General features: G+C 38.9%; 2 protein-coding genes across 7 annotated transcripts in view; both read right to left on the reverse strand.

Moving 5' to 3' along the window:
* The window catches only part of abca5 (ATP-binding cassette, sub-family A (ABC1), member 5), a 48,708-nt gene extending 35,471 nt beyond the window's left edge, over positions 1–13,237 (reverse strand). The window contains exons 1-4 of one of the 5 annotated variants that reach the window (XM_041815191.1): positions 13,104–13,237; positions 10,411–10,471; positions 9,346–9,512; positions 82–268 (exon numbers count right to left, since the gene is read on the reverse strand). In XM_041815191.1, coding sequence (XP_041671125.1) covers positions 82–268; positions 9,346–9,468 — 310 coding nt within the window. In that variant the 5' untranslated portion in view covers positions 9,469–9,512; positions 10,411–10,471; positions 13,104–13,237. Of the gene's footprint in view, positions 1–81; positions 269–9,345; positions 9,513–10,410; positions 10,472–12,762; positions 13,055–13,103 lie in introns of those variants that run through there. The other 4 variants (XM_041815189.1, XM_041815193.1, XM_041815188.1 and 1 more) reach the window with 4 other exon arrangements.
* Positions 13,238–15,588: 2,351 nt separating this feature from the next.
* On the reverse strand, positions 15,589–25,141 carry asb3 (ankyrin repeat and SOCS box containing 3). 2 transcript variants are annotated; one of them, XM_041815715.1, is made up of 10 exons: positions 25,041–25,141; positions 24,566–24,770; positions 22,390–22,560; positions 19,330–19,442; positions 19,118–19,250; positions 18,832–19,009; positions 16,825–17,043; positions 16,430–16,729; positions 16,021–16,154; positions 15,589–15,924 (listed from the first exon to the last, which is right to left on the reverse strand). In XM_041815715.1, exons 2-10 carry the CDS (start codon positions 24,765–24,767, stop codon positions 15,695–15,697), a joined length of 1,680 nt encoding a protein of 559 aa, XP_041671649.1. In that variant the 5' UTR covers positions 24,768–24,770; positions 25,041–25,141; the 3' UTR covers positions 15,589–15,694. The 2 variants fall into 2 exon arrangements, with proteins under 2 accessions (XP_041671649.1, XP_041671650.1); XM_041815716.1 differs by having other exon boundaries at positions 25,045–25,084.
* Positions 25,142–25,154: the final 13 nt, after the last annotated feature.

Below are 25,154 nucleotides of genomic sequence, written 5' to 3' on the forward strand. Positions count from 1 at the left end.
GATGATAATAATAACAAACATCAACGGCGGTCAGTAACCACCCAGAGGTGTCTGAAGACGAGTGCGTTCTTGGTAACTTACGCATTTCCTGGGCCACCTCCTCCATGATGTGGTTGGTGATGTTGGTGATCGGCGTGTAGCCCAGGCCTTTGAAGAAGTGGTTCTCCTGCTCCAGCTCCATGGTGCTGATGCCTCCATAAGAAACATGAGGATTTAGGTCATTGATGAGTATGAGAAGACCCAGCAGCATAAGAGGCAGGATCAGTTCCTGCAAAGACCAACACAGAAAGAGAATGCATTTCATGAAAAAGGCAATACAATATGATACCCACTCAATCTATAAATCAATCAGATAAAACTTTCTTTGTATAGCACAGAATTATCATGAATATTATCTCAAGGCACTTTATAACAAGACTTGGTTAAAAGCTAGTATATGGCTGACCGCAGTAATCTGGAATGCCAGACTGAGTTGTGTGTTCTGGCAGAGTGATTGGTTTTTAAGGTGTGTAATTGGGCTGTCCCTAATGTCTGTGGGTTGATAATTGAAGAATCCTTAAAGTTAAAACATAAAGCGCTGTCCACAGGAAACAGCTAACCTGATGTGCCAGATCGACTAAATATATTTCACAATAATCTGGGAATGCTCCCACAGAAAGAGTTCGGGAAGGGCAGGACTTTTCAATAAATCTTTAGTAGGTGATTGGAGGAACATTTTGTCTGGCACATTCATGACAGGCTAGTCTTATGAAGGCCACCACTGCTTTAGATTGTTAATGGTGGTGCTTCGTGCAAAAACAACTTCTGTTGTGCCAAGACAAGCTTTCAGTGTGACTTTTTGCGCTTGTTTTAAAAGGAAATGTGGTCCAGTTGCGATTACACTGTTGTTTTCCAACAGCTACATCCGAGCTAACAGCTACCACACCAGCAGCTTCTGGACACACCGGAAAACCCCCACCATAACTATCACACACTCATGCCGAAAAAGAGCAGGGGAAATGCCCTCTGCCCTTGTTTTAATAAAGACACTTTGTCCAGTTCTGACCAAACTGCAGCTGTGGCTAACTCCCAGCTAATCACTCCACTAACAGCCACTGTATACAAACATTCACACAAGAAGTCACCCTTTCCCTGTAACTATCACATGCTCATGCCCAAGCAGGTCGGCAGAAGAGCAAAAACACCTTTCACAAGATGCTAAGCTTTAAGTCTGTTTTTATTTTTGTATTTCATAAAGAAACGTGGTCCAATTCTCGTGAAAACGGAAGCAATGTTAAAGCTATACCCGAGGTAATCACAGCAGTGGAGGCAGCCCTTACTGACGGCTTTCAGTACAACGAAACCCCACCCATAGCTCAACTCTGTATGTACGGCTCTGACAGTAGAGTCACTCAGTCAGACACATACAGACCCATTTGTAAGGCTGACCTCAGCAGTCAGCCGAAACAAGCAGGTCTATACTGTACTTTTATGTTTATGACAAAGAAGACCCAGCATTAATTCACTAAGGGTGTGTAACATTATCTGAGTAGAATCAGTTTTTGCAGATAGTAGCCTAAAATGCAAATAATACATTTCAGCAATTAAAAAAATGTTCTGCTAAATATATCAACTGGTCATATCCACAAAACAAACAAAAATATTTCCTTCAGCACCATAACAGGAAGTCTCTGTGCAGCTGTGACACCCTTTTAGTACCATGTTTTCCTCCCTGTAGAATTTGCACTTCTACTAGTTGAGCTTTCAGCCTGAGGTGATCGTTGAGACTCACACTACAGGTTTTTCCAGTTCTGCTTTCAAAATAAGTTAATAGTTTCTAAAAAAAATATGTTTTTTTCTTTAAAAAAAAATCAAGGCATTTCCACAAAGTACAAACGAAGCACTATCGTAATTTTAAAGGCCTTTCACATGCATCTTTTGTGAACTTTTAAATTAAAGTTCTACTTTATACTTCAAGAACTAAGTACTACTAATTAGTACTTAGTACTTCTTTACACTATATACTTAAATAGCTGCAGTCTTTTATGCAAATATGTAATTGCTAGGCCTGTTAATATACAAGTGTTAACACTCGTGATTAATCTGGAAACCTTAATGCGCTAAAAAAAACAATAACCCAGTTTAATCAAATGACTAAGTTTGACCACAACTTCCTCCCGTAGTCCTCCTGCTAATGTCAGCAAAGAAGCTAACAACAACACAGGATCAAGCCCTGATAGCTAATGTTGCTAATGTCAGCAAAGATGCTAACAACAACACAGGATCAAGCCATGAAAGCTAATGTTGCTAATGTAAGCAAAGACACTAACAAGAACATGGGATCAAGCCATGATAGCTAATGTTAGCAAACACGCTAACAAGAACATGGGCTCAAGCCATAACGTCAAGCTTCACTGACACAGTCCAGCAGACCTGGATTTGTCCCCAAAATGACAACATCTAAGCTAACTAATGCGATCTCTAACAGGTCACCAGAGACTGCAGACCATTGACATCGTTGATGACAAGGGGCTTCAAGACATCATCCGTGTCGCCTCGGATGACCCGTACCACAGAAGATAGATAGATAGATAGATAGATAGATAGATAGATAGATAGATAGATAGATAGATAGATAGATAGATAGATAGATAGATAGATAGATAGATAGATAGATAGATAGATAGATAGATAGATAGATAGATAGATAGCCTTTATTGTCATTGACACACAGTACAGTACAAGTACAGGTACAGTATTTCAATGAAATTGCGTTTGATGAGTGAGCATCGGGCCGCTGCAAACTTAGTGCGCCGCCACTTCTCTCTTCTTCGCTAAAAAGGAGAACAAGAGGAAGAAGGAGGGAAAAAAGCAACTCCCAAACTAGGCTCCTGTAGGTAGGGGGCACAGTGTGGAATTTGGAAAAAACACCTCAGCACATCAGCAACATAATAAGACATCACAACAAAAAAGAACTCGAAGACTTGCACGTGTGGAGGGGGGAAGGGTGTTGGGGAGGGGAGGCATCACAGCCCATGCTACACTGCGACGAAGAGAGGGAGAGGGGTAGGAGCCAACAAAGGCGTTAAGTTGAAGGGTATGTGCATGTTATGTGTGTCTTGTGTGTAAATAGAAACAAAGTTCACAGGAGTAGGGGGTGGGGGGGTGGGGGGGGTGATGGGGCTGGAGCATCTTGTCTGCATAACAGCCAGGAGAGTGGAGAGACACCCCGGCCTTGGGAAGGCTGGTTATCTCAGGGAGCCAATGAAGATAACAATTGTTTTGGGTCAGGCCGACACTGCAATTCTTCTGTCTGCCTTTGAGTCTTTCTGAGTCTCCCGGTGGCTTTACCTCGAATATGTCCGAATTCGGTGGCCCATTTCAGCCGAGCCGAGCTGACAACTTCTCCAGTTGGCATCCATCTTGCGAAGGAGTTCAAAAATAGCATCCTGTTTGCGATTGAGCTCACATATCGCTTGAGTCTGAGTGTTGACAGCCCTGCACATTCCCTCTGTCATGAACACCTACGAGAACTACTGTCACAAGAATCCGTGAACTGTATGACAGCTAAAAAGGCAACTAAAGTGGAGCAGCTGGCCCGAGCTTCATCTATGACACTGACGAGAGACCACTGGACATCAGTCAGCAACCTCAGCTACCTCGGGGTAACAGCACACCTGATCATGCACTTTACAGCACAAGTTATTTTCTACCTGATATATTTGTCTGCTGGGCTCTACTGCAGTTTATAAATATTATTGCTCAGTGAATAAAGACACTCTGATTTACAAACCACAAATAAGTTTAAAACTTTAGTTTAATATTCCTTCATTTAAACACCATACTGGTACAAATATATCTCAGCCAAAAATGCAAGTAAATGGTGGTATTTTAAATGTTAATTTATAAATAATAATAATAATAATAAAAATGCATTTTTTAGTAAAAAGTGCTTTCAAACATGTACATAAAGTTAAAGTAATGAAAATAAACACTTGATAATAAGAACGTTTAACAATCTTAAAGTTACTAAAACTAAAGTAATGCTGTGATTCACAGCATAGTGATGTGATTGACTTGATTGATTTTTTAATCGATTATCAGTACTAGTAATTACACAGCCTGATATCATGAGCGTGATTAGATTAATTGTGCAGCACTAGAAGGTCACACTGCAATTCCAGTAAAATTATGATTAATTGTTCAGCCCTAAGAGTGGCAAGAAGGGCTTCCTTTTAACAGATTAGACTCACGTTGAATAGCCTCCTGCTACATATCAGCAAAAATCCCGGGTTATAGCCATGGCTATTCCTTCTATACTAGATAGTCTAACTACAGACAAAACTGGAAAAATATCCTTTGAGTTCCACTTCTGCTATTTATCCTGGAGAGCACAATCCTGAAAACATTCAGTCTATTTTCATCCTGTTGCATCTGTCTCATCTCCTTCCATTTGGATTTGTTTTCTATTCAAAGAGGGACACCAAAAGTGAGGATGGCATGATGACTCACCAAGTAAAATGAGTACTTTGCCTTTAGGCTGTGCTAACACCTCTTATTTTTCTAATACTGCCTGAGGTCAGCAGCTCTCACAGCTACAACACACCTCGTGACAAATGACAAGAGCCATTATTTCTCTCCTCTGCCCCATAAACAGCCCGCCACAGCCTGACCTTGAGCAACACGGGGAATTAAAACAATAAATTGTGATCCACTGGTATGTCAGGAGCTGATTCAAAGCTTTTCTGACTATCAGGCAGATTTAGAGAAATATTTCAGAGATTTTTATTGGCACATTTTATCAACAAAACTCATTTAGGAGACTTTGTTCTCTTGAGGATTATCTGTTAAAAAGCTGTTTTACAGTTCCACGAGAACAGAATTAAGTGATTATTTTTTATTTCTAGGAACTCTGAGTAAATGGTTATCCTAAACTAAAGCAGCTAGGGACAAAGAGCTGGCATCCCTGTATGAAGTAAACAAGTTAAACTGTTCAGTCTCAAGCCTAGAGAGCCTTCTTGACTTTCCTGACTGCAGTCGCTGAAGCTGCAGGAGGTCCTTCTTAACAGAAAAGTTGATACGCAGAGACATTAAATATGCATCAGTGCAACCTAATGCCAAATGAAAAATGCATGGCCCAACAAAGGGGAAACTGAAAGGGGGAAGCAGGAGATCTCTTGTTTATTCAATTTGAAGAATCAAATCTTGCAATGTGCACAATGCTGCATGTTTTGGAAAGGCTGGAGCAGCCACAGACATAACAAAAAACCCCACACATTACAAGGCTTGTTAGCTGAAGATGAAGTTTCCCTTGAATAACCTCAGAGTGAATTCTCTAACAGGCCCAGACAGAATATGGACCATGGCATTATTCTGGTCTTTAGAAAAGTTGTGAAATGCAAAATATTGGTAAGTCAGAGGCAATCAAACCTTTAAATAATCATCACAAACACTGAAAGCCAGCCAGTTAACTCTGCTGTAAGTGGGCTATTAGCCAAACAACAAAAGATGGCATGCAGACATGCTGTGCACTTTCGTCTAGTACTTCTTCAAGTTTAATAAAAAACGTACTTCATAAGGTTTAATTGTTAAGAATTGAACTTCACATAACGGGGGAGTAAACTGTTATATACGACCTTCTTGCTTTGTGCTGCAAACTGCATGCAAAGCAGTCTGGGACTGTTTGCAGAATAAAGCAAAAAAAAGCTACTTTTGTTGGAAAAGTCTAGTGGGGCCACCCTATAATGGGGGTTGGGGTTGGTGGGAAGGAGTTATGCATTACAGAGGGACACTTGGGGAACAGAAAGTGCAGCCAATGGCAAAAAATAGCTGTGTATGCCAGGGGTTTTCAAACTTTTTGGTGCTAGGGACCCCTTGCAGGGCAGAGAATTTTCCCAAATAACCCTACTGCTGATTAAACACATGTTAACTGCTATTTTGGTTACCCTTTTGTTGTAAAATATATAATTGGTTTTGTCCTTAAACTCTGCATGCTTTGCTATCAGATGACACTTTAGCTTGGCAAGTGTCATGGCTTCATTTGCTAACACATGAGGACACACAACACATTTTGGTTTTCTGTCGCTGTTCTCCATAAAACCGAACTCCAGATAGCTGTCATCATATTTTCTCAGTTTAGATGGTTTGGGCCTAGCATCACTTGATGAAGTGGACACGCGTTAATAATTATCCCTTGTTGCTAGCTGGACCTGCACACTAAATGCATCCTGAGAAAACTGACTGATGTGAGACAAGTGATAGATTTACGTGATATCTCACAATCACATCTGAGTTTTTATTGGCTCAAAGCTGAATTTTGTGGGAGTCATTGGTTTAGTATGGTTGTTTCATAGCACTGTGGTCCCTTTATGTATTTATTTGCTTTTTAATGGCATGGCATTACTTTTAGTATTTATTTTGAATTATTTTGCAGACCCCCAAGCTGTGGCTCATGGACCCCCATTTGAGAACCACTGCCCCATACCAGGTCATTTCTTGTTTCCTATTATCAATAACTACAAGAACTCCTGAATACTGCACAAATATGTTCACAATGTTTCAGTACTTTTTACCATGTTTTTTAAACAATTCTGTTCCAGCCAATCTAATAAAATGTAGTATGCACCAGGTGCACTTGTAGTTCAGAGAACAACTTTATTAGATTTACGTGTTTCAGCTTGTGGCCTTCCTCAGAGTCATCCCTCATGAAGGCCACAAGCCGAAACATGTACAAGTGTTGCAGGAAATTTCTGTTTCACACAATTACACAACTGAATTTAAATTTTAAAAGTGAATTGTCATGATGCATTCTATTGAGTGATCAATGTATTAATAGCTCTATCCTCAGCTGTCCCTCGAGGTATGGGTGTACTAACCCATGTTAGTGCTGTATCTAAACTTGTGTGATCAGGTTTCCTATGTTTAATGTTTTTACCTGCCTGCAGAGCAAGTTTCCCTCAGGGGACATTAAAGTTGAAAGTTGAGGGTTGAAAGTTGAAGTTAAAGTTTCCTTCAAGACTTTATTCATCCTCTATGCACCTTGGAAGTTAGTGAAGTTGTGCCAGAAATACCTACCTCAGCTCTCAATGAATCAAAAAAAAAAAAAAAAAAAAAAAAAAAAAGTTTTCATAAGACAACGGCTTGAAAGAGAGGTGAATCCATCATAAACTACAACTCCTGCAAATCATCTAAATTGTATAAACTTTTAAGGATCCTAAGATTTTCCAAGTTACCTTTTCAATACTTCATGATACCTCAGTGATACATGATCCATCATTTTACTGAAGGATAGTACTGAGAGGTACTGATATCCAAATACTTCCAACTTATTGGTGCAAACAGTGTTTAGGAGTTGACTCACAGTTTTTAATGGATTCATTCCCCCTCTCATGTTTTTGTAAAGTTGTTTTAAAGGTCACATATTTAACCCTTTTAAGACAAGTTTATATCGTTCTTACCCTGAATTTCCATATACAGCGTGCGCGCCGCGCGTTTGCTCCGACCGAAAGGCGAGCGACTTTGCCCACTGGAAGTGAGTCTAGAGCGCTGCGCCACGGCGCACAGCCCTGATCATCAGGAAGAGATCACGGGAGAACTGCAAGTTCACGCAGGAATAGCATGTCAACAGCGGACTATTTTACCTTTTGGGGTTAATTTATCATCCTTTACGGTATAAGTCCATGATATTATTGCTTCCTCCATTGAGTGAGTACATTAGGAAGTCAAAAGGTTCATGTTTGCTTCAAGGGTCTGTGGTTTTATGCAAAATTCTTTGGCTAAATATCCCCAAAACTTAACTTTTCCTCGTCAAAGGTGCCATTGTATCTCTGTGACCCATTGACCTCTCGGTGACTCTTTGCTCTCGCTGCAGGATGAGACGTAAAGTTGATAAAGTGATGATTTGCGGTCGAGAGTCCGTGCATTGTGTTTTATTTTGAAAGAACCGGGTGTTCTACTCTTGTGACTTCCATGGTTGGTGCTTTCTGAACGATGGTGAATTTACGAAGTTTGGCAGCGACCGGCGCCGAAATAGACCTGCAGCGTATTTGAAACGAAGCGGAGCGGCGCTCCAGGCACGCGCCGCTGCCGGTCTGAAGCGCCGGCTATGGAAATGCTCTGATAGACTAGAGAGGGAGCGAAGTGCTCCGCGGTTTGATTCGCCGGCGTTCCGCGGCGCGCACGCTGTATATGGAAATTCGGGGTTAGAAGTCCCCATAACATGCCTGTGCAGTTTGTTGCTGAAAAAACACTTCAGTATAGGATTTTTGCATGTCTACAAACTCCTCTGTCTCAGCCCTTCTCAGAACAAGCTGTTTCTGTGTCTGTGGCTTTAAATGGTAATTAGCTCTCTGACTCCACCCCTGACCACACCCCTCTCAGGAAATGGATGTGGCACTACTGATGTTACAATGTTACAGACACTTTTATCCAAAGTTTACCACCTGACTGGGATTCCCAGACAAAAGTCAGCAGGGTAACCCACTGAGCTATCCAGCATCTCAGCTGGCAGCCGAGAGGAAGATCAGGAGAAGAGTGTGGAACTTCTTCCAAGTGGGGAGGGCCAACAAAACCCGGGGGCAGTTGCTTACTCCAATGTGACAACATGAGGGGAAAATCCGAGAACTTGTTTTAGCACACATTTTCTGAAAGGTGGAGAAAGATAGGGTGGAAGGAAATGGATTTTTCTGGTATTTGAGAGGATTGTGGGCAGGCCAGGGGTACATATTTTTGTTAAAAGCCTGAAAAAGTTGACCTTGCAAAGCAGATGGATACGCCTGTTTCCTTGTTTTTCACTGGCGAATCCATCTTGCAAAGCTCCCATCTGAACAGTTTGGGCCCGGTTAGAAAGTGACAGGACCAATCAGTGACGAGGGGCAGTACTCTCAGGCGCGGCAGAGTCGTGATGTGAACAAGCAGCAGCAAGAGGCCGGTGCTATTATGGCAGAAGAGCTTAGCGTGGATGCTGCTAAAGTGTCAGTTTTATCAGAACTTGATGACATTTCTTCATTAAAAGAAGAACAAAGAACAGCAGTGAGTTGTTTTCTTTTCAAAAATGACAAAAGTCGACAAATGATGTGTGAAACACATCCATCTGGCATGTCAGGTTATGAAAAAGTGATTTTTGCAAAATATGTCCTCTTTAAAGCTGTGCTACTTTTCCTTCATTAAAACAACATATTGTCTCTGGTATCAACATTTTTTGTAACCCGACCGTTACAGATTTTGCCACATGACAAGTTAAAGGGTCTTACAGACAACTTTCAAACAGCAACCAACTGACAGCACGAATTAAATCAAACAGAATATTACTGTTTAAACAAGCCTCCACTCAGGCCAGATTTATATTTCACAGTGAATACTTCATACCTGAAGACTCTGCTGCTTGGTCCTCCATTTGATGAGCAGATTCTTGTAGAGAAGACTCCTTGTTTGATGCCACACTCCAGCATCTCTTCTATGGGTGGACCGCATGCTTCCAGCATGCCTCATGTGGATGACGTTTGGACGATTTGTCTCCGTAATGCTGGCCTCAGCTGAAAGATATAGAACAACAATAGGAAATTGAAAACTCCACCCTGGATGCTGAGTAAAGCAATCAAATCATGGGTGATAGGAGGAGGAACACATTAGTTCAGCTATTCATAATTTAGATCCTCTATTCAACATTTCCTTAGTGTGCAGAGTGTACTTTCCAATGCAGAGACCCTTACATATTAAGGATCTGTTTTGATATGAATAGAGTTCTCTTGTATGCATTCATTTGGACCACACAAAAAAAAGTTATTTTCTTTTAATCATAGTTAACACCAGACTTCATTTTGGCCCTACTGAAACTAAAGGGATTCTTCATTTTTAAAATTGTTCTTTTTGTGAAAGATTCACTAATTTAGAGGCCTTGACATATCTCAAAATTCATTAAACTTTCCAGAATCTGTCTCTTGGTGGGATTTTTTATATTGTGGTGATTTCACATAAATCCATAACACGGATATGGGTGCCCAAGAAATCAGACTGGCGACCGAGTGAGAGCTTCATACATGAACTTTCTTACACATATTTTAGGTTATAGACAAAAAATTGTCTTGAGACCATCCTCTAAATGTTTGACTGCATTTTAAAACTTCTTTGCAACATCTCAAGTGCCATAGCCCCTATTCATGCAGTGACAGAGTGATGCCATTTTGTTAATCTGTCAAGTTTGGATTTTGACAGAAATGTCTCAGAAACATTACAATATCCACAATTTACTAGGATGTTCCCTTACATTCCTCACTGGCAATGGGACCATTTCCATACCTCACCATTTGACAGGAAGCTGACATAATTCTAAAGTCAAACCCACTGGCACAGTAGCGTTGCATCATATGACTTGCTTCAATAGCTGCCCCTCGCACAAACTGGCAGCAGCATGCCAGCTGTCAAATTCCTCACCAGCCACTGCAGTTCCAGGGGCTTGACACCAGGAGCAACGGGGTTCACCTTCCCCGCCTCGCTGGGTAAGTGAAAGAAAGATCAGATCAGTGGTATTACACTTGCATGGCATGGAGGGTGGTGGTTAATTTCTTCTTCTTTGTTCTCAAACAGAACTGCTACCTGGCAGCCGAGATGAGCGGAAAAGATGTTCTTTAAGAGAAACACTTTGCCAGCTGCAGCTGGCCCTGCTGAGAATGGAGAGGTAGCATAATGTGCCATGATGTGTAGCATCCAGGTATGTCTGGAAGTCTCTAGTGTGGGTCTGCTCATAGAAGCTCATGGTGAGGGTGATTGGATGTGCGTTAGATAGCACCATTGCACCAATACACAGTAGAGAGGGATTATTTGCACAAATGTGCAGCAACAGAGGATAGATGGATAGCAAGCCAAAAGAAACAGCAAGCAAAACCAAGAAAGGATTGTCTCACTGCTCGATTATCAACACAAATGTATGCATGAATAAGTAAAATGAAATGCACCATGTCCCACCTACATCCACTGCCCCTCCTGTCCCAAGTCTTTCTCATGCCATCAAACCCTACCCCACTACCCCACAGACAAGTGAAACTCAATGTGTGGATCTGAAGCCACATGTGGCTCTTTCATGTCTTAATTTTAAATATTATTCCCCATAGAAAACATTTAAAAGGGGAAACTTCTTGCCATTTTTCACCCATGTAAGCTATCTTTTGCCATTAAACACCCTTTTGTCCTGTTTTTTTTTTTTGGTTTTTTTTGCCATTTTGCAATTTCTTTTTGCCACCTTTTCCACATTTTTTCCACTTTTTGCCAATTTAAGCTACCTCATGCCATTAAATACCCCCATTTTTTCCAGGTTTTTGCCCATATTTGCAACTTCTTTTTGACCTTTCACCCATTTTGGCCACTTTTATCCCAATTTTGCCCTTTTTGCAATTTTTTCCACTTTTCGTCCAAATAAGCTACCTTGTTTCCTTTTTTCAAACATTTTTGCCTGTTCTTTTCACCACTTTTTTGCCAATTTTTTTTTTTTTTTTTTTTTTTTACCATTTTTGCCACATTTTGCACATTTAAGCTACCCTTTGCCATTACATACCACTTGTTTCCTGTTTTTGCCCATTTTTGCCACTCTTGACTGTTTTTTGCCCATTTTAGTCACTTTTCTCTTCTTTTTTTTAGATGCGTTTGTGTCACTTTTGGACCATTTTTTGCCACCTGTAACTCATTTTTTGTCACTTCTCAACCATTTTCCCACTTTTTCTCCCCACTGTCACCCCTTTTCACCCATTTTTGCCACCTGTAACTTTTTTTGGTCACTTTTACCCATTCTTGCCACTTTACACCACTTAGATGATGGCTCTTGCAAAAGTATTTTTCAACAATTTGGCTCTTTGGTTGAGCAGGGTTGAGTAACACTGCCATAGATGAACCAAAAAAGTACTGAAGCTGTTCAATGTAAACCTTGATGGTGTCAAACCAACATGTTACAATAACAGGTTTGGCATGGTGCATTTCTGTTGCCTAGCATTCCATTTTAGCAACATTAATAAAAGCCAACAACCATTTCTGCGCTGATAATAAACTATGGCGTTTCCATCAACAGACTATAAGCCGTTTGGCAGTGGTGAGGCCATCGAAACAGACACATTTCTGTTTACCTGAAAGCTCTAAAGTAAAGCTGTCATTAAGCAGAAGAACATCTGGTGACACATACATGATCAGATAGGACATTTTATATTAGGGTTAACACATCTAACATAAAATGTCCCATCTTCTTTTAGGCATAAAAATAGCAGTCCTGCTCTGATTGCTTCTATATATTATCATCGGCTTTAGTCATACTGCCACCTAGTGTTGATGAGCAGTACAACCTCATACACAAAATGCATTGCACTGGGGTGTGAGGGCCCTTTTTTGCTGCCTGTGGCATCAAATTCAATTGAAATTTGATGACAGGACTTCTCTGTCATATTATCACACTTCTTATCACAACATTGCCCAATATTATTGCATCACACATCTTTCTGTCATGCTGGCTCAAGATAAAACAGACTTATGCAAAAGATCCAGTTATCATTGAATGACTAGACTGTAAATCCCCCAACCTTAGAATGTATACAATACATAGTCGAATTAGATTCAGAAGAGTCATTAAGGTATAACAGTTATTAGAATGAGAGTCTTTAAATGCTCCACGGTTCAAAGCAGCTCACATCACTCTCACTTGATGCTGTGCTTCTCTGTCGACATTTGTATTAACATCAGTAAACCAGTTTGGGGTTAAACATACAAGTGCATGTCAGTCAAACCAGAATGAGAGCCAGCTTTTACCCGTGCTAGCTGAAGGCAGCCTGTGAACTAACGCTGACCTGCCGCTGTGTTGGTTGTTGGCATGGAAGACACAGGCTATCAGGATGCTGTCAAAATTGTGCTTTAAAATTCCGCAGACGTCGCCTTTTCTTCTAGCTGTGACTGGAAAATGCCTACAGAGAAACCTAATCTCAGAAATAACAGCTAAAACTGAGACGTTAGTTTGTCTTTAGCTAACGCGCTGTATGGCAACACCTGTGAACGCGCAGAGGAAACAAGCTAGCAAGCCATAGCAACACCGCCACTATCCTTTAGAAAATACGCCTTTGCGCAGAGAAAAGGCGTTTATTTAAAATACTTACGTATGAAATACATTAAGGCATATCTTTCATCAACTTCTGATAGAGCAGCCTTACATTACAGATGTTTTCCAAGTCAAATAAATCCTCTAAACGAGCCTCTTCTTTCTAGACGCTGCCACTTCCTGCTGTCAAATATAAAAGAGCCCATAAAATGTGACGTTGACCAATCAGATAAGGGCTAGATGTGAATGGCAGCCGTCTGCACCAATCAGAGTTGGGCCAAATGGCTGTTATTGTCATAACACAACAGACATGCATATACAAAACTTCACAGAGAGCATTTGTTTTGCATAAGCAGACTGTTTTAATGACACTGCCTTTTAGTTTGATCGAGGGAAGCACCTTTAAGAAATAATTTGAAAATATAAAAACAAAAAGTAATCAGTATTTTAAATACTACCCATGATTCCAAGTTTTAATAAATTTAATTAAAATGAAACCTACACAGAACGAATTGACTGAACAGATAATCCTCTCTAAGCTTTGATAGCTTTCGATTGAAAACGTATTCACTCCCTTTAAAACCTAAGTCAAAAGTTGACAAATTAAGAAATTTTAAGTGTAGTTATCCTCAGAATTAGCAGTCCTATTTTGTTTGTGTGATTATTTCTTTTCCCATTAATTTTTCCTGCAATGAATGTTATTATTGCTCATGTAATATTGCTATTGCATTATACTTGTTCTTAGTTTGATGCAGATCATACACAGGGGAATCTAGAACATTCTGAGCAAGTCTGAACATGTTTGTCTCATGCATTTGATGAACAGGTTTCTATGGCTGACCTTTAGTCTTCTGAAGTTCACAGAAAACTCTTTGGCATTCACTTAAATACAGTGCCAAGAGGAAGAAAGTTCTTTGGTATGTTGAGACCAAAATGGAGCAAGATGCCAAACACACCATCCCCACTGGGGAGCATGGTGGTGGCAGCATCATGCTGTGGGGATACTTCTCAGCAGCTGTCCCTGAAGGCGTGTAAAGGTAAGGGTAAAATGAATTTGGCAACATATGGGACAATTCTGGAGGACAATCTTATTCAGTCTGCAAGAGAACGACTTGGGAGGTTTATTTTCCACCAAGACAATGACCTGAAGCATACAGAGAAAGCTACACAGAAATGGTTTAAAGACAACAAGGGGAATGTTCTGGAGAGGCCGAGTCAAAGCCCAGACCTCAATCCAATAGAGAATTTGTGGTTGGGCTTAAAAGGGCTGCTCACGCCTGATCCCAGTGCAACCTGACAGAGCTTGAGCAGTTTAAGAAAGAAGAATGAAGTAACATTAGTGTCCAAATTTGCCCGATTGAGATCGATCAATCTATCCACACAGACTCAGTGATGTGATTGCAGCCAAAGGTGCAAACTGGCAAAAAAAAGGTCATAAAAATCATTGTAGAGCTTATTACATCTTCAAAATTGTCTCTTTCAAATTAAAACACCCCACTGAGGACTTTTTTTTAAAAGATGTTTAAAGTGTCATTGAGCCATTTCCTACTTTATGGCAGCAAAGTTTGGAGAAAATTACTCAAGCCTGAGCTCTGGGACTCAAACCAATTGAAAAAGTTCATCTAGAATTTTCTAACATTTTAGGAGTCCACAGAAACTCCCTAAACCATAGCTGCAGAGCAGAACTGGGTCACTTCCCTCTCCTAATTCAGATAAAGAGAATAATTAAATTCACAAACCACCTGATAGAGTCTGAGTCAGATTCATACCAACACAGGGTGTATTTAGAACAGAAGAGCTCTGTGATTCCTGATAAAAACACCAACAGTGGGGAAATTAGATCCATATTTCTTGCCAATGATGTGAAAATAATCTCCAACTCCCAAGTTAAATATATATGAAAATAAACAAGAATACTGAAATCAGTGGAAATTAGAAACCTATTTAAAGGTACAGTGTGTAATATTTAGCCTATTAGCATTTACCAAAACACGCTTGGTTGAAATGAAACATAACATTTATAAGTAGATTGATCTAAATTAGTGTTGACATCTGATAACACATTTTTTAAATTTATGTTTCAAATTAACTCAGAATAAGCCTTTTATTCATACATAGGGAGGGTCCCCTCCAAGGAAGCTGCCATCTTGGATTTTTGCATTTTGCCTGTTTCTATGGCACCATAGAAGGAACCAAATAACAGTTAAGCATGTATTGATTTTTAAACTTCACTGGTTCCCACAGTTATCACCAGAGAAATGAGCATCACACTCCATAATTGACTGTTAGATGTTGATAGTCCCATTTTTACACACTTCCCCTTTAATAAATAAACCAGAATGACAAATTTAGATCGAGCTGACTACTCCTTACCTTGGAGTCAAGCTGGATAAGTTCAGTGCCATTGCCCAAAAATAAAAAGCCTATTCTTAGGTGTAGTAAATATGTATGAGCAGTCTCTAACAAAGACCATTTATCCTTATCCTTTAACAGGCTCGACCTGTTGAATATTTCCATTTCAAACAGAAGTGCAGTCATTTTAATGCATTCTTAGATTTGCTTTATTGCACAGAGCTTCAACAAGAAGCTGTTAAAAACAGAATAAGTTTGAAACCCCTCAACCCAAAAACAGGAACATCTTGGGTTAGATCATAGAAGGTGTATGTGTTGGTATGTCTCGTGGTATTGCACTCTGTTGTCATATGGTGAAGGTAGGCGGAGTTTGTGGAAAGGTTCAGGGATTTCTTTGAATTGTAGGAAGTCATGAAGAACAGAGGGCACGGGGAGCTGTTGGACGACATTGGTCGTCATCAAGGCAGGCGGCCCCAACAGTGATCGAATTTTCAGCCGACAGATATGGGAAAGAGAGGGGATGGAGTCTAGAGAGAGGAAAGAAAAAAAAGCAACATTTTCATCTCTGTTGTCATTGTCACATCCGCTAAAGCAAATTAGTCAATGATATTTTATCTCTGTACCAAAAACTGGTAATGGATCCCAAGTCTTCTCTGCCTGTCTTTGATCCAGAATGTTTTTCAAATGAGGAGACAGAGTGGACCAGTTTACAAACTCTAGCAGGTAATTCAACACCGAGCTGTATGTCTCCTCCAGCCTAGAAATAATGAAAGATTAAAATATAATAATAAAAAACAACACTATAAAAGTTAAAGAAAGAGTGAAAAGTCAGAATGAGAGACCTTAATCTATTGAGACTGAAGACAGAATTCTGACAGAAAACTTTAAAAAGTTTAGACTTTTTTTTCAAACTCTGAGATCAGTCAAATCTCAGAATTCTAATAAATTGAGAGAAAAGTCAGAATTCTTGGATTTAAGATCATGTAATTGAGATTTAAACCTTAGTATTCAGGAGTACAAGAACTGACTTACATGAGTGGATGGAGCAGCAAAGACGGTTCCAGGCCTGCCTTCAAGAGGAGAGGAAGCCACCAGGCAGAATAACAAATTTGGTTTAGTGCCGTACAGAGCAGGTCTCTGAGTTCCTGCACCTTCAGCACAGTTTTGCCTTGATGCTGCAGTTCAGGACAGTCCTTTGTGAAAGGCCCCAGTTGAGGGATCTGTCTGTACCCAAGTATCAGATCAAACAACTCTGGTAAGTCCGTCAAAGCACGATTCCAGTCTGCCTCTCTCAGAATCGCTCCTCCAGCTATGAGTGCCCTCACAGATTGACTGAAAGACATTTAAACCAAAATCAGGAGCAAATCAATCTGACGTTTCATAGTTTTTTGACTGCGTAAGGAGTTCAAATCTGCTTTCCAACTCACGTGTGGTGTATGCTGGTACAATTAAAAATGGCATAGGAGAGAGGCGAACCAAAACGCAGGATTTCATAGCAGTCCTGACCATCTGGGCTGTAACCTGCCCTCAAGAGAATCTCAATACTCCTGCTCTGATTCTTGTTGATGGCGACGTACAGTGGGCTCACCATGCCTTCACCGCGATCACACGCACGGTCTGTGACGGCTATCAGCCTCTCGAGAACACTAGATCAAAATGAAAGAGACAGAGAAAACATGTAGTAACATTTACAAACAGCAACTAATAAGAGATGTACAAAGTGTTTCAATCAGTTACTAATCAGTGATCAGTTGTAAATTTAGCTAAACAAGATTGATTTAAAGAGTAACAACAGGCCAGCATTATTATCAACCTTGCTTTAAGAAAGACATGGTTTATCTGTGATCTCAGACAACAGTAACCTGACACACCAGATGGATTTGTTTCACACATCCGTCTAGGAAAGCTTCAATAGGAAACGTTTGAGAAAAGGCAGAGGCTTTGAAAAAAACTTGGAGTGTGATTGGGTGAACATTCTGTCTGTCACATCTCTACAGGCCAATCAGAGCAACAAAACACGTGATGTAGCAGCTTTCGAGCTGCGTGTGCGCAGCTACGGGGAATAACGCGAAACATGGCGACTATAGACATGTAAGTACTCGACTTTTGTCGTTGTTGAAAAGAAAACAACTCACTGCTTTTCTTTGTTCTTCTTTTGACGAAGAATTGTAGTCAAGTTCTGATAAAACTTGTTTAGAAGGGTCCACGCTAAGCTCTTCTGCCATAATTGTACCCCCTCTTGCTGCTGCTTGTTTACGTCACGACCCTGCCATGCCTGAAAGTACTGCCCCTCATCGCCGATTGGTCTTGTCACTTTCTAACCAGGCCCAAACGGTTCAGACGGGAGCTTTGCAAGATGGATTCACCAGTGAAAAACAAGGAAACAGGCGTATCTATTTGCTTTGCAAGGTTAAGACAACAGCACTTTACTGAAAATCCTAGAGTGTCTTTGCAAGTTTTATGATTGGTGGAGCAGCAAATTTCCATTGCAGGCTGCTATGAGTGAAGTTAACGTCTGTGGAAAAAGTGTGCAGTAACTGCTGAGCTCTATGGAATAGAGATGCAACCAACGATTATTTTGATCAACTAGTCACAGACTATTGAAATGATTAGTCGACAGTTAAGGTGGATTGTTCCCAATAACTTAATAGCTGGTATTCAGGTAATATGCCATAAAGAATCCTAACTTAGCACAAAAAGTAAGGAAATTTGTGTTTGGTAGATTATTTCTTTTTAGCAATAATACTTCTTGGTAATAGATCTTATACCATCGGAAAGCCTGTTTATTTCCCTTTTAAATGGAGCCACATTTGTAAGGAACATGCATTTGTGGGATGAGCAGCAGAGCTGAGTATGACACTCCCCAGTTTGCTGCCCCTGTTACCCACCCCATTATCCAGTCCACACAGGTACTGAAGAGAGGAGGAGGTAAGACGCACCCCTGCCTTGCCCAAGAATGCCTGGGAGGAAGTCAGAGATGGAGCCTCAGCAATCTCTGTACCAGAATGTAGGAATGCAGCAGACAAAGAAGTCTCAAATGTCCTTCCTGGCTTTTGTCAGGACTCAGCAGCAGGGAGTTTAACACTTTTATCTGTAGTGTTCAGGGTAAATGCCCATCAGACTATCAATGTGGAGCATGATGATGATGCACCGGCCCTGTGCCATTGTGCAATGTTTTGTTCCTGTCTCGAGTCACGGTTGCTTATTTGTATGCAACTCTGGACCAAGATGATAAGATGATGATTATTCACAGAGCACCAGAGAGGGGTCACCATGCACATTTTGAACACACAATATAGAATTTAAATACTTTGTGCTAAATTGCCAAGATTTGGACCCTAACTGATCAACAGGACTATTAAATCTCTATGCTGAATGTCCATGAACTGACTGCTCGAGAGTGCATCGTTGAAACACAAGCTGTTTGTCAATACCCTATATGGCCAAACTCAGCGGCAGCATGAATAGGAAATTGGGGCCACTCTTGACTGCAGACTTTGTTAGGATCTGCCCCATGGTCCAACAGAATCTCCAAACACGCCTCCTTCCCTTCTTGAGAGGCAATCAGGAGTGGTGTTGCAAGATCAGCTGCTTGGGCATTCACATTGGCACCTTAAATTAAAAAACAACATAAAACAATCTCGTCACATATACTACTTTATTTAATGTGAACAAAAGTGTGGGAAAACATAAGTGGATTTATGTAAAATGGCTTTTTACCAGCATTCACAAGGATTTTTAGGCATTCCTGCTGTCCGTACTGTGCAGCCACAAAGAGAGGAGTAATCTTGTAATCATCTTGTGCCTCAAGGTTACATACCCTCACAAGCATCCGCACAATATCACTGTGACCCTTAAGGAATCAAATTATATGTGTTAGAATTTAGAATACACTTTACAGATTTTTGTGTTTTTATGAGTTTGGCTTTTACCTTAAAAACTGCTTGATGAAGGCAGGTCCAGCAGGATGCTGTGTGTGTTCTGTTTACCTCTGCACCTTTACTGATCAGCAGTTCTACAACCTCTTTGTGCCCACTGTCTACAGCTGTTGGAAACAATGATAGGAGATTATGTTGTACATAGAATTACTGAAATCAACCCATTTTTAATTTTAATCAAAAGATGTAATTTTTTTTAAAGGATCTGCACACAGTGATGGAAAAAGTAAGTAGAGCTACATAGTAGAGCTAAAAATGCCTGGAAAGCCCTTCCAGCATTTATTTGATATTGGTGAAATCAACCATTGTGTGGCTCCACTAGAACTCAATTTTTTTAACAGATTGATTTCTATTTTTACTCTTCTTCTTTTATTTTATTTAAATTTTTTTTACCCCACCCTTATCATGCTTCTTTCCATTTTATTGTTTGCTCTCTTTCTGCTTTTGCTCTTAAATATATCAGTTTTAATAGTTGCATAGAGCTTTATCTTAAATGGATTATCCTCTTTCATTGTAAATTCACCATTTTTACTGGCTCTTGTTCTGCTTCCCTTAATTCGGCTTTTAACATGCGATAATTTTTATTTTCTAATGTTTTTCATATTTTAACCTTAGTATTATCATTTTTGTAATCTATGGTTTTGTATTTTATTGACTTTTTATTTATTTTTTGTCTCTCTCCACTGTATTGATTTTACTTTTTCATTTTGTCTTATTCTATTCCTTACTATACTTTCTTCTCTTTGTCTTGAATTGATCTTTGCTGTCTGCCTGTTCCTTGTAAAGCACTTTGGACTACATGTCTTATGTATAAAAGGTGCTATACAAATAAAAAAAGTTGAGTTGAGTTCTCTTATCACGTCTGATTGCTTTAACCCTCCTTTTAATGTTTTTATGTCTCTTGTTTTTTTAAACCTCTTTATGTCTCTTTTAACTGCTCACTCTTACTTTTGGTCCTCTCAGTCTCAACCTGTGTAGCTGGGTTCCTGTGTAGCTGGATTCCTGTGATTTTATTGGTTTTATGGTACCTATGATGTCTATGCTGTACTGTCATTGATGTCTAGTTTGTATGGTCTCTTACAATGCCTGTACGCTAATGATGTGTATGATATCATGGTTTGCTTGGTGTCTATGACATCCAGGTTCTGATGCTATTAGTTTATTATCTTGATCATGTTTTCTGTCCAGGTTTTTGAACTGTTGGGTTCTGCTGATATTTCTGGGTGTCATTGTTCTGTTGTTTCTGTCTTTGTTAGTTGCTTTGTTCTTGTTGCTAACCATGCCAAAACACTTTGTAAACCCTTGTTTTTAAAAGTGCTCTATAAATAAAGTTATTATTATTTTTGCACACTAGTATACTATACTTCTAGTATACTTTAAATGTCCACTATTACTACTAGTAGACTGTTCTTAGTCTTCCTACTAGTCGTACTAGTTGTGCTAAAAATGCAGATTATTACTACTAGAGAGCTCTAAAACAGTCCACTAGTAGTAAATTACCTATAAGTTCTACTAGTAGGACCAACATTGTCTACTTTTACTACTACTAGGCTGTTTTTGAGCTTACTGGTAGCACGAGTAGACAGGAATTTTGTCTTACTAATACAGCTTTCTAGACCTTACTAGTAAAGCAAAATTGTGTACTTTAAGATGACATCAACTGGTGCAAATGTGTATCAGTATCAGTAGGTAGAGTCAGTTGTCTTGCAATCGCAGGGTAGTGATCCCTAGCTCCTGCAGTCACATGTCAATATGTCCTTGGGAAAGACATTTAACCCCAATTTGCTCCTGCTGCTTCATCGGTGACATGTTAATGTGTATGGATATGTTTAAATGGGATTAGCTCAAATTTATGGCCAATCCTCCATAGTAACCTCTGCCATCAGGCACATGTGAACTTGGAGTGAAAGGGTGTGAATGTGTAGGTGTGACCTTAAAGCGCTTTGAGTAGTGAGATGACAAGAAAAGAGCTATAGAGGCATAAGTCCATTTAACATTTACAACCTGCTAGTATTTTACTAAATTCTTATTATAAACAAGTTACTTGTACTTTTTGGCCATAACAGCAAAGGGGCTCAGTTTACTTAAGTTTACTTGGTTTAAACAAATTAAGTTGTGTTTACTTAAAAATCCCAAACAGCTATTTCAACTCTATTTTTATGAGCTTATAGAACTCATTTCACTTTTAAGTGAACAGTACTCAAACAATTTAAGTATATTTGTTGTCACTCAAATTATTTGAGTTATGACAAATCTGCAAAGTTTTTCCAAGTTGAGGTAAAGGTTAAATAAAATAAATACATAAAATGCACCATGAGTGAAGTTGCTGGCTCAATTAAAGAGGTCCTGCCTATAGGGGGAATGTTAATGACAATGTCAATGAATGTTGGATGGCACACTGACATTAATGAAATATCAACTACAGGTTCAGTGGGTCACTAACAGCCATTGTTGCAAATGGTTGCACAGTTAGTCCACTTTAGGTGAAATGATAACTTAAATAAACTTTTACAGTGAGTACTACTGAACTCATCAAGGTAAGCAGTTGCTTATGATATACTGAGTGCTATGAACTTATCGGTGTTTACAGTGCACTAAAAATATTAAGTATTGCACACTCAAAGTCGATGATTTAGCCTAAGTTCTGCAAACTTAAATTAACATTTGGATCTCAGATTTGAGCACTTGAAATAATTGATTTTAAACTAGTATTGAATACTTAAATGGTTCATTTAGAACAAGTAGTGCTAACTAAAAACAAACAAGTTTTTTTTTTAACTCACAAAAGTCAAGTGTAGTTTCTTGTTATTTTTGAGGCAGCGAGTTTCCATATTATTTTTAAAGCTCAACTAATTTTGTTTTACAGTGTAGTAAGGCCTTGTTAATGTGCAAAAATTTAGTATAGTACTTACAAAGACAGTATTAGCAGAGATGTATAATGGATGATCTTACAAATAGAAAATAAAGGTTCAAAGAGCTTTTCATATTTAAAAAAAAAAGGTCAAGAGATAGGACACTCATTGACACCAAAGTGTGAGAGTGAAAGTGTCATACCTGCATACAAGGGACATGACAGGTCATTTGTTAGCTGGTTTATGTCAGCATGTGCTTTAAGAAGGAGCTGAACAACCGACAGGTGTCCATGAAGTGCTGCCAGGTAACATGCAGATTCCCCTTCATGTGTCGAACAGTTCACAAAGGAGCGGCAGGCGTGGGAGGAGCCTGCTGCTTAGAATAAAAAACAAAAAAAAAAAACAAAAGAAGGACAATGAAAAGTTCCTGAAATGCATGTTTGATTTGAAGATATTTTGATGAGCATGTAAGACAGAGGTGTCTATCTCAATCACAGCAGGGCCCGGATTCTGGATTCAGGACTAACCTGAGGGCCTAACAGGGTCACCTTTTCAAACAGAAACTGTCAACCTCACTCACCAGTCATAAAATATGAAAAAACTTATCACTGCTGATAAATGATTTTGACATTTAAAAAGATAAAAAAAGATAAGTTTAAAGGCTCACAGTCTGAGAAAAGTAAATTTATTGGTTCAAAAAGGTCAAAACATCACATTGAAATAAAAAATCATGCCTTTTAAAGGCAAATATAATAGAAGGAAGTCAAAATCATGAGTTTAAAAGGTCAAAACATGAAATAAAATTTGTAATCATAAAATTAAAAGTCAAAATATGATTAAAATTTTTAGATTGTGAGTCTTAAAGGTCAAACTATAGGATAAAGAAGTCAAAGTCTGGAGTAGAAAATATGTGATAAAATACAAAATAATTGGTTAAAAAGGTCAAAATATGACTTAAAAAACTGAATTATGAATCTTAAAGCTCAAAATATTATACGAGAAGTTAAAATTATGAGTTGAAATGCTCAAAGAACAAAATAAAAAGTCTAAATCAGTCCTAATTGTGAGTCTTAGGTCTAACCTGAGAGCCTGCCAGGGTCAACACAACCTTAAACAGTCAACCTCATTTTCACCAGTAATAAAACATGAAAAAAACAGCACTGATGCTAAACCATTTTTTGGAAATCCAAAAAAGTAAAAATGATAAGTTTAAAGGCTCAAAATCTGAGATAAAAAGTCCAACTTATTAGTTTCAAAGGTCAGAACACGAAATTAAAAATAGAAAAATATTGTTTAAAAGAACAAACGTATGAGTAGAAAGTTGAAAGCATATGTTTGAAAGGTCAAAATATGACTTAAATTTTTAAACTGTGAAAATTAAAAAGCCAAAGCTGGGAGTTGAAAACATCAAAATATGAGCTGAAATCCAAAATAATGACTTATAAAGTTAAGAAATTTGACTTAAATTTAAAATAGTGAGTCTAAAATGTCAAAATATGATATAAAAACTAAAAATGATGACTTTAAAATGTCAAAACATGAGCTAAAATTCAAAACAATGACTTCAAAGGTAAACAAATATGACTTAAATTAAAAATTTGGAGTCTAAAACGTCACAATATGATATAGAATTTAAAAAACTGACTGGCAAACATAAGAATATGACTTAAAATTTAAAATTGTGAATCTAAAAAATAAAATATGACACAAAATTCAAAATAATTAAGCTACTTAAAAACTTAAAAAATATGACTTAAAGATAAAAGTGTGAGTCTAAAATGTCAAAATATGATATAAAAATTAAAAATGATGAATTTAAAATGTCAAAACATGAGCTAAATTTCAAAATAATGACTTAAAATATTAAAAAATATGACTTAAATTTAAAATTGTGAGGCTAAAACATCACAATATGATACGGAATTTAAATAATGACCGGAAAACATATGAATATGACTTACAAATTGTGAACCTAAAAGATAAAATATGACATAAACTACAAATTATGAGATGAAAAGGTCAAAGTATGAAATGAAAAGTCAAAATCATAAGTTTGCATCATAATCTTGAGATGCAAAATTTAAAATATGAAATAAAAACACAAATTAATACCTGACTTCTCATCTAAATATTTTACTCCTTACTTTTACAGATTTTATGACAAGGATATGTTAAATCATCAAGGGTAAGTTTACATTTTAATACTTCAGGAAATCTGCAGATCTCAGGCTGATGGGTCAGTTATAGCAGAAATCTGACAAAATCTTGCGGGCCGGATTTTACTGTTCCATGGGCCGGATTTGGCCCCCAGGCCTTGAGTTTGACACCCCTGATGTAAGAGATGAGGAAAGAAGCGCATGTGTGTATCTGTATCTTACCGCTGGCAGCACTCAGTATTTCCCGCACACACCACCTGCTGCCAGCGGCCGCAGCCTCGTGCAGGGCATTCCATCCTCGGTTGTCTCGACAGTCCGCATTGAAGCCTCTGTTTATCAGCTTCCTCACGGTCCGCCAACGACCGGAGCGAGCTGCAGCAGCAACACTGGACACGGTGTCTTTGTAACACTCTGCGAAATCCATCTTCTGAATTAAACCGGTAAAGAACGAGTTATCAGTGAACGGGTTTGTCTAGCTGAGCGTAAAGACACCCACAAAAATTTAATGCGACATCCAAATCAAAACAAAGCAACAGACCCAAGGCAAAAGCCGTAAAATTCCAAACGAAAACAGCTTAACAGCCAATGTTCGCTGTCATTTTACAATTTATAAAACTTAGCCCTAACAGAAAATGCATAAATTTCAACGGCTGTACGCTCAGTTATTAAAAAAAAAAGCATTTCTTACAGAGCTTACCTACTCAGTTAGCATCCAAGCTTGATTTGACATATCGCGGGTCGCTGTCTAATGACGTCACTAACAACGTCCGGTCGTGCAGTGCCAGTCGCAGCTGTATTTGCTGTTAGCAGT

This window comes from Cheilinus undulatus, linkage group 20 (assembly GCF_018320785.1).
Source record: "Cheilinus undulatus linkage group 20, ASM1832078v1, whole genome shotgun sequence".
In the NCBI taxonomy this organism is placed as follows: Eukaryota; Metazoa; Chordata; class Actinopteri; order Labriformes; family Labridae; genus Cheilinus; species Cheilinus undulatus.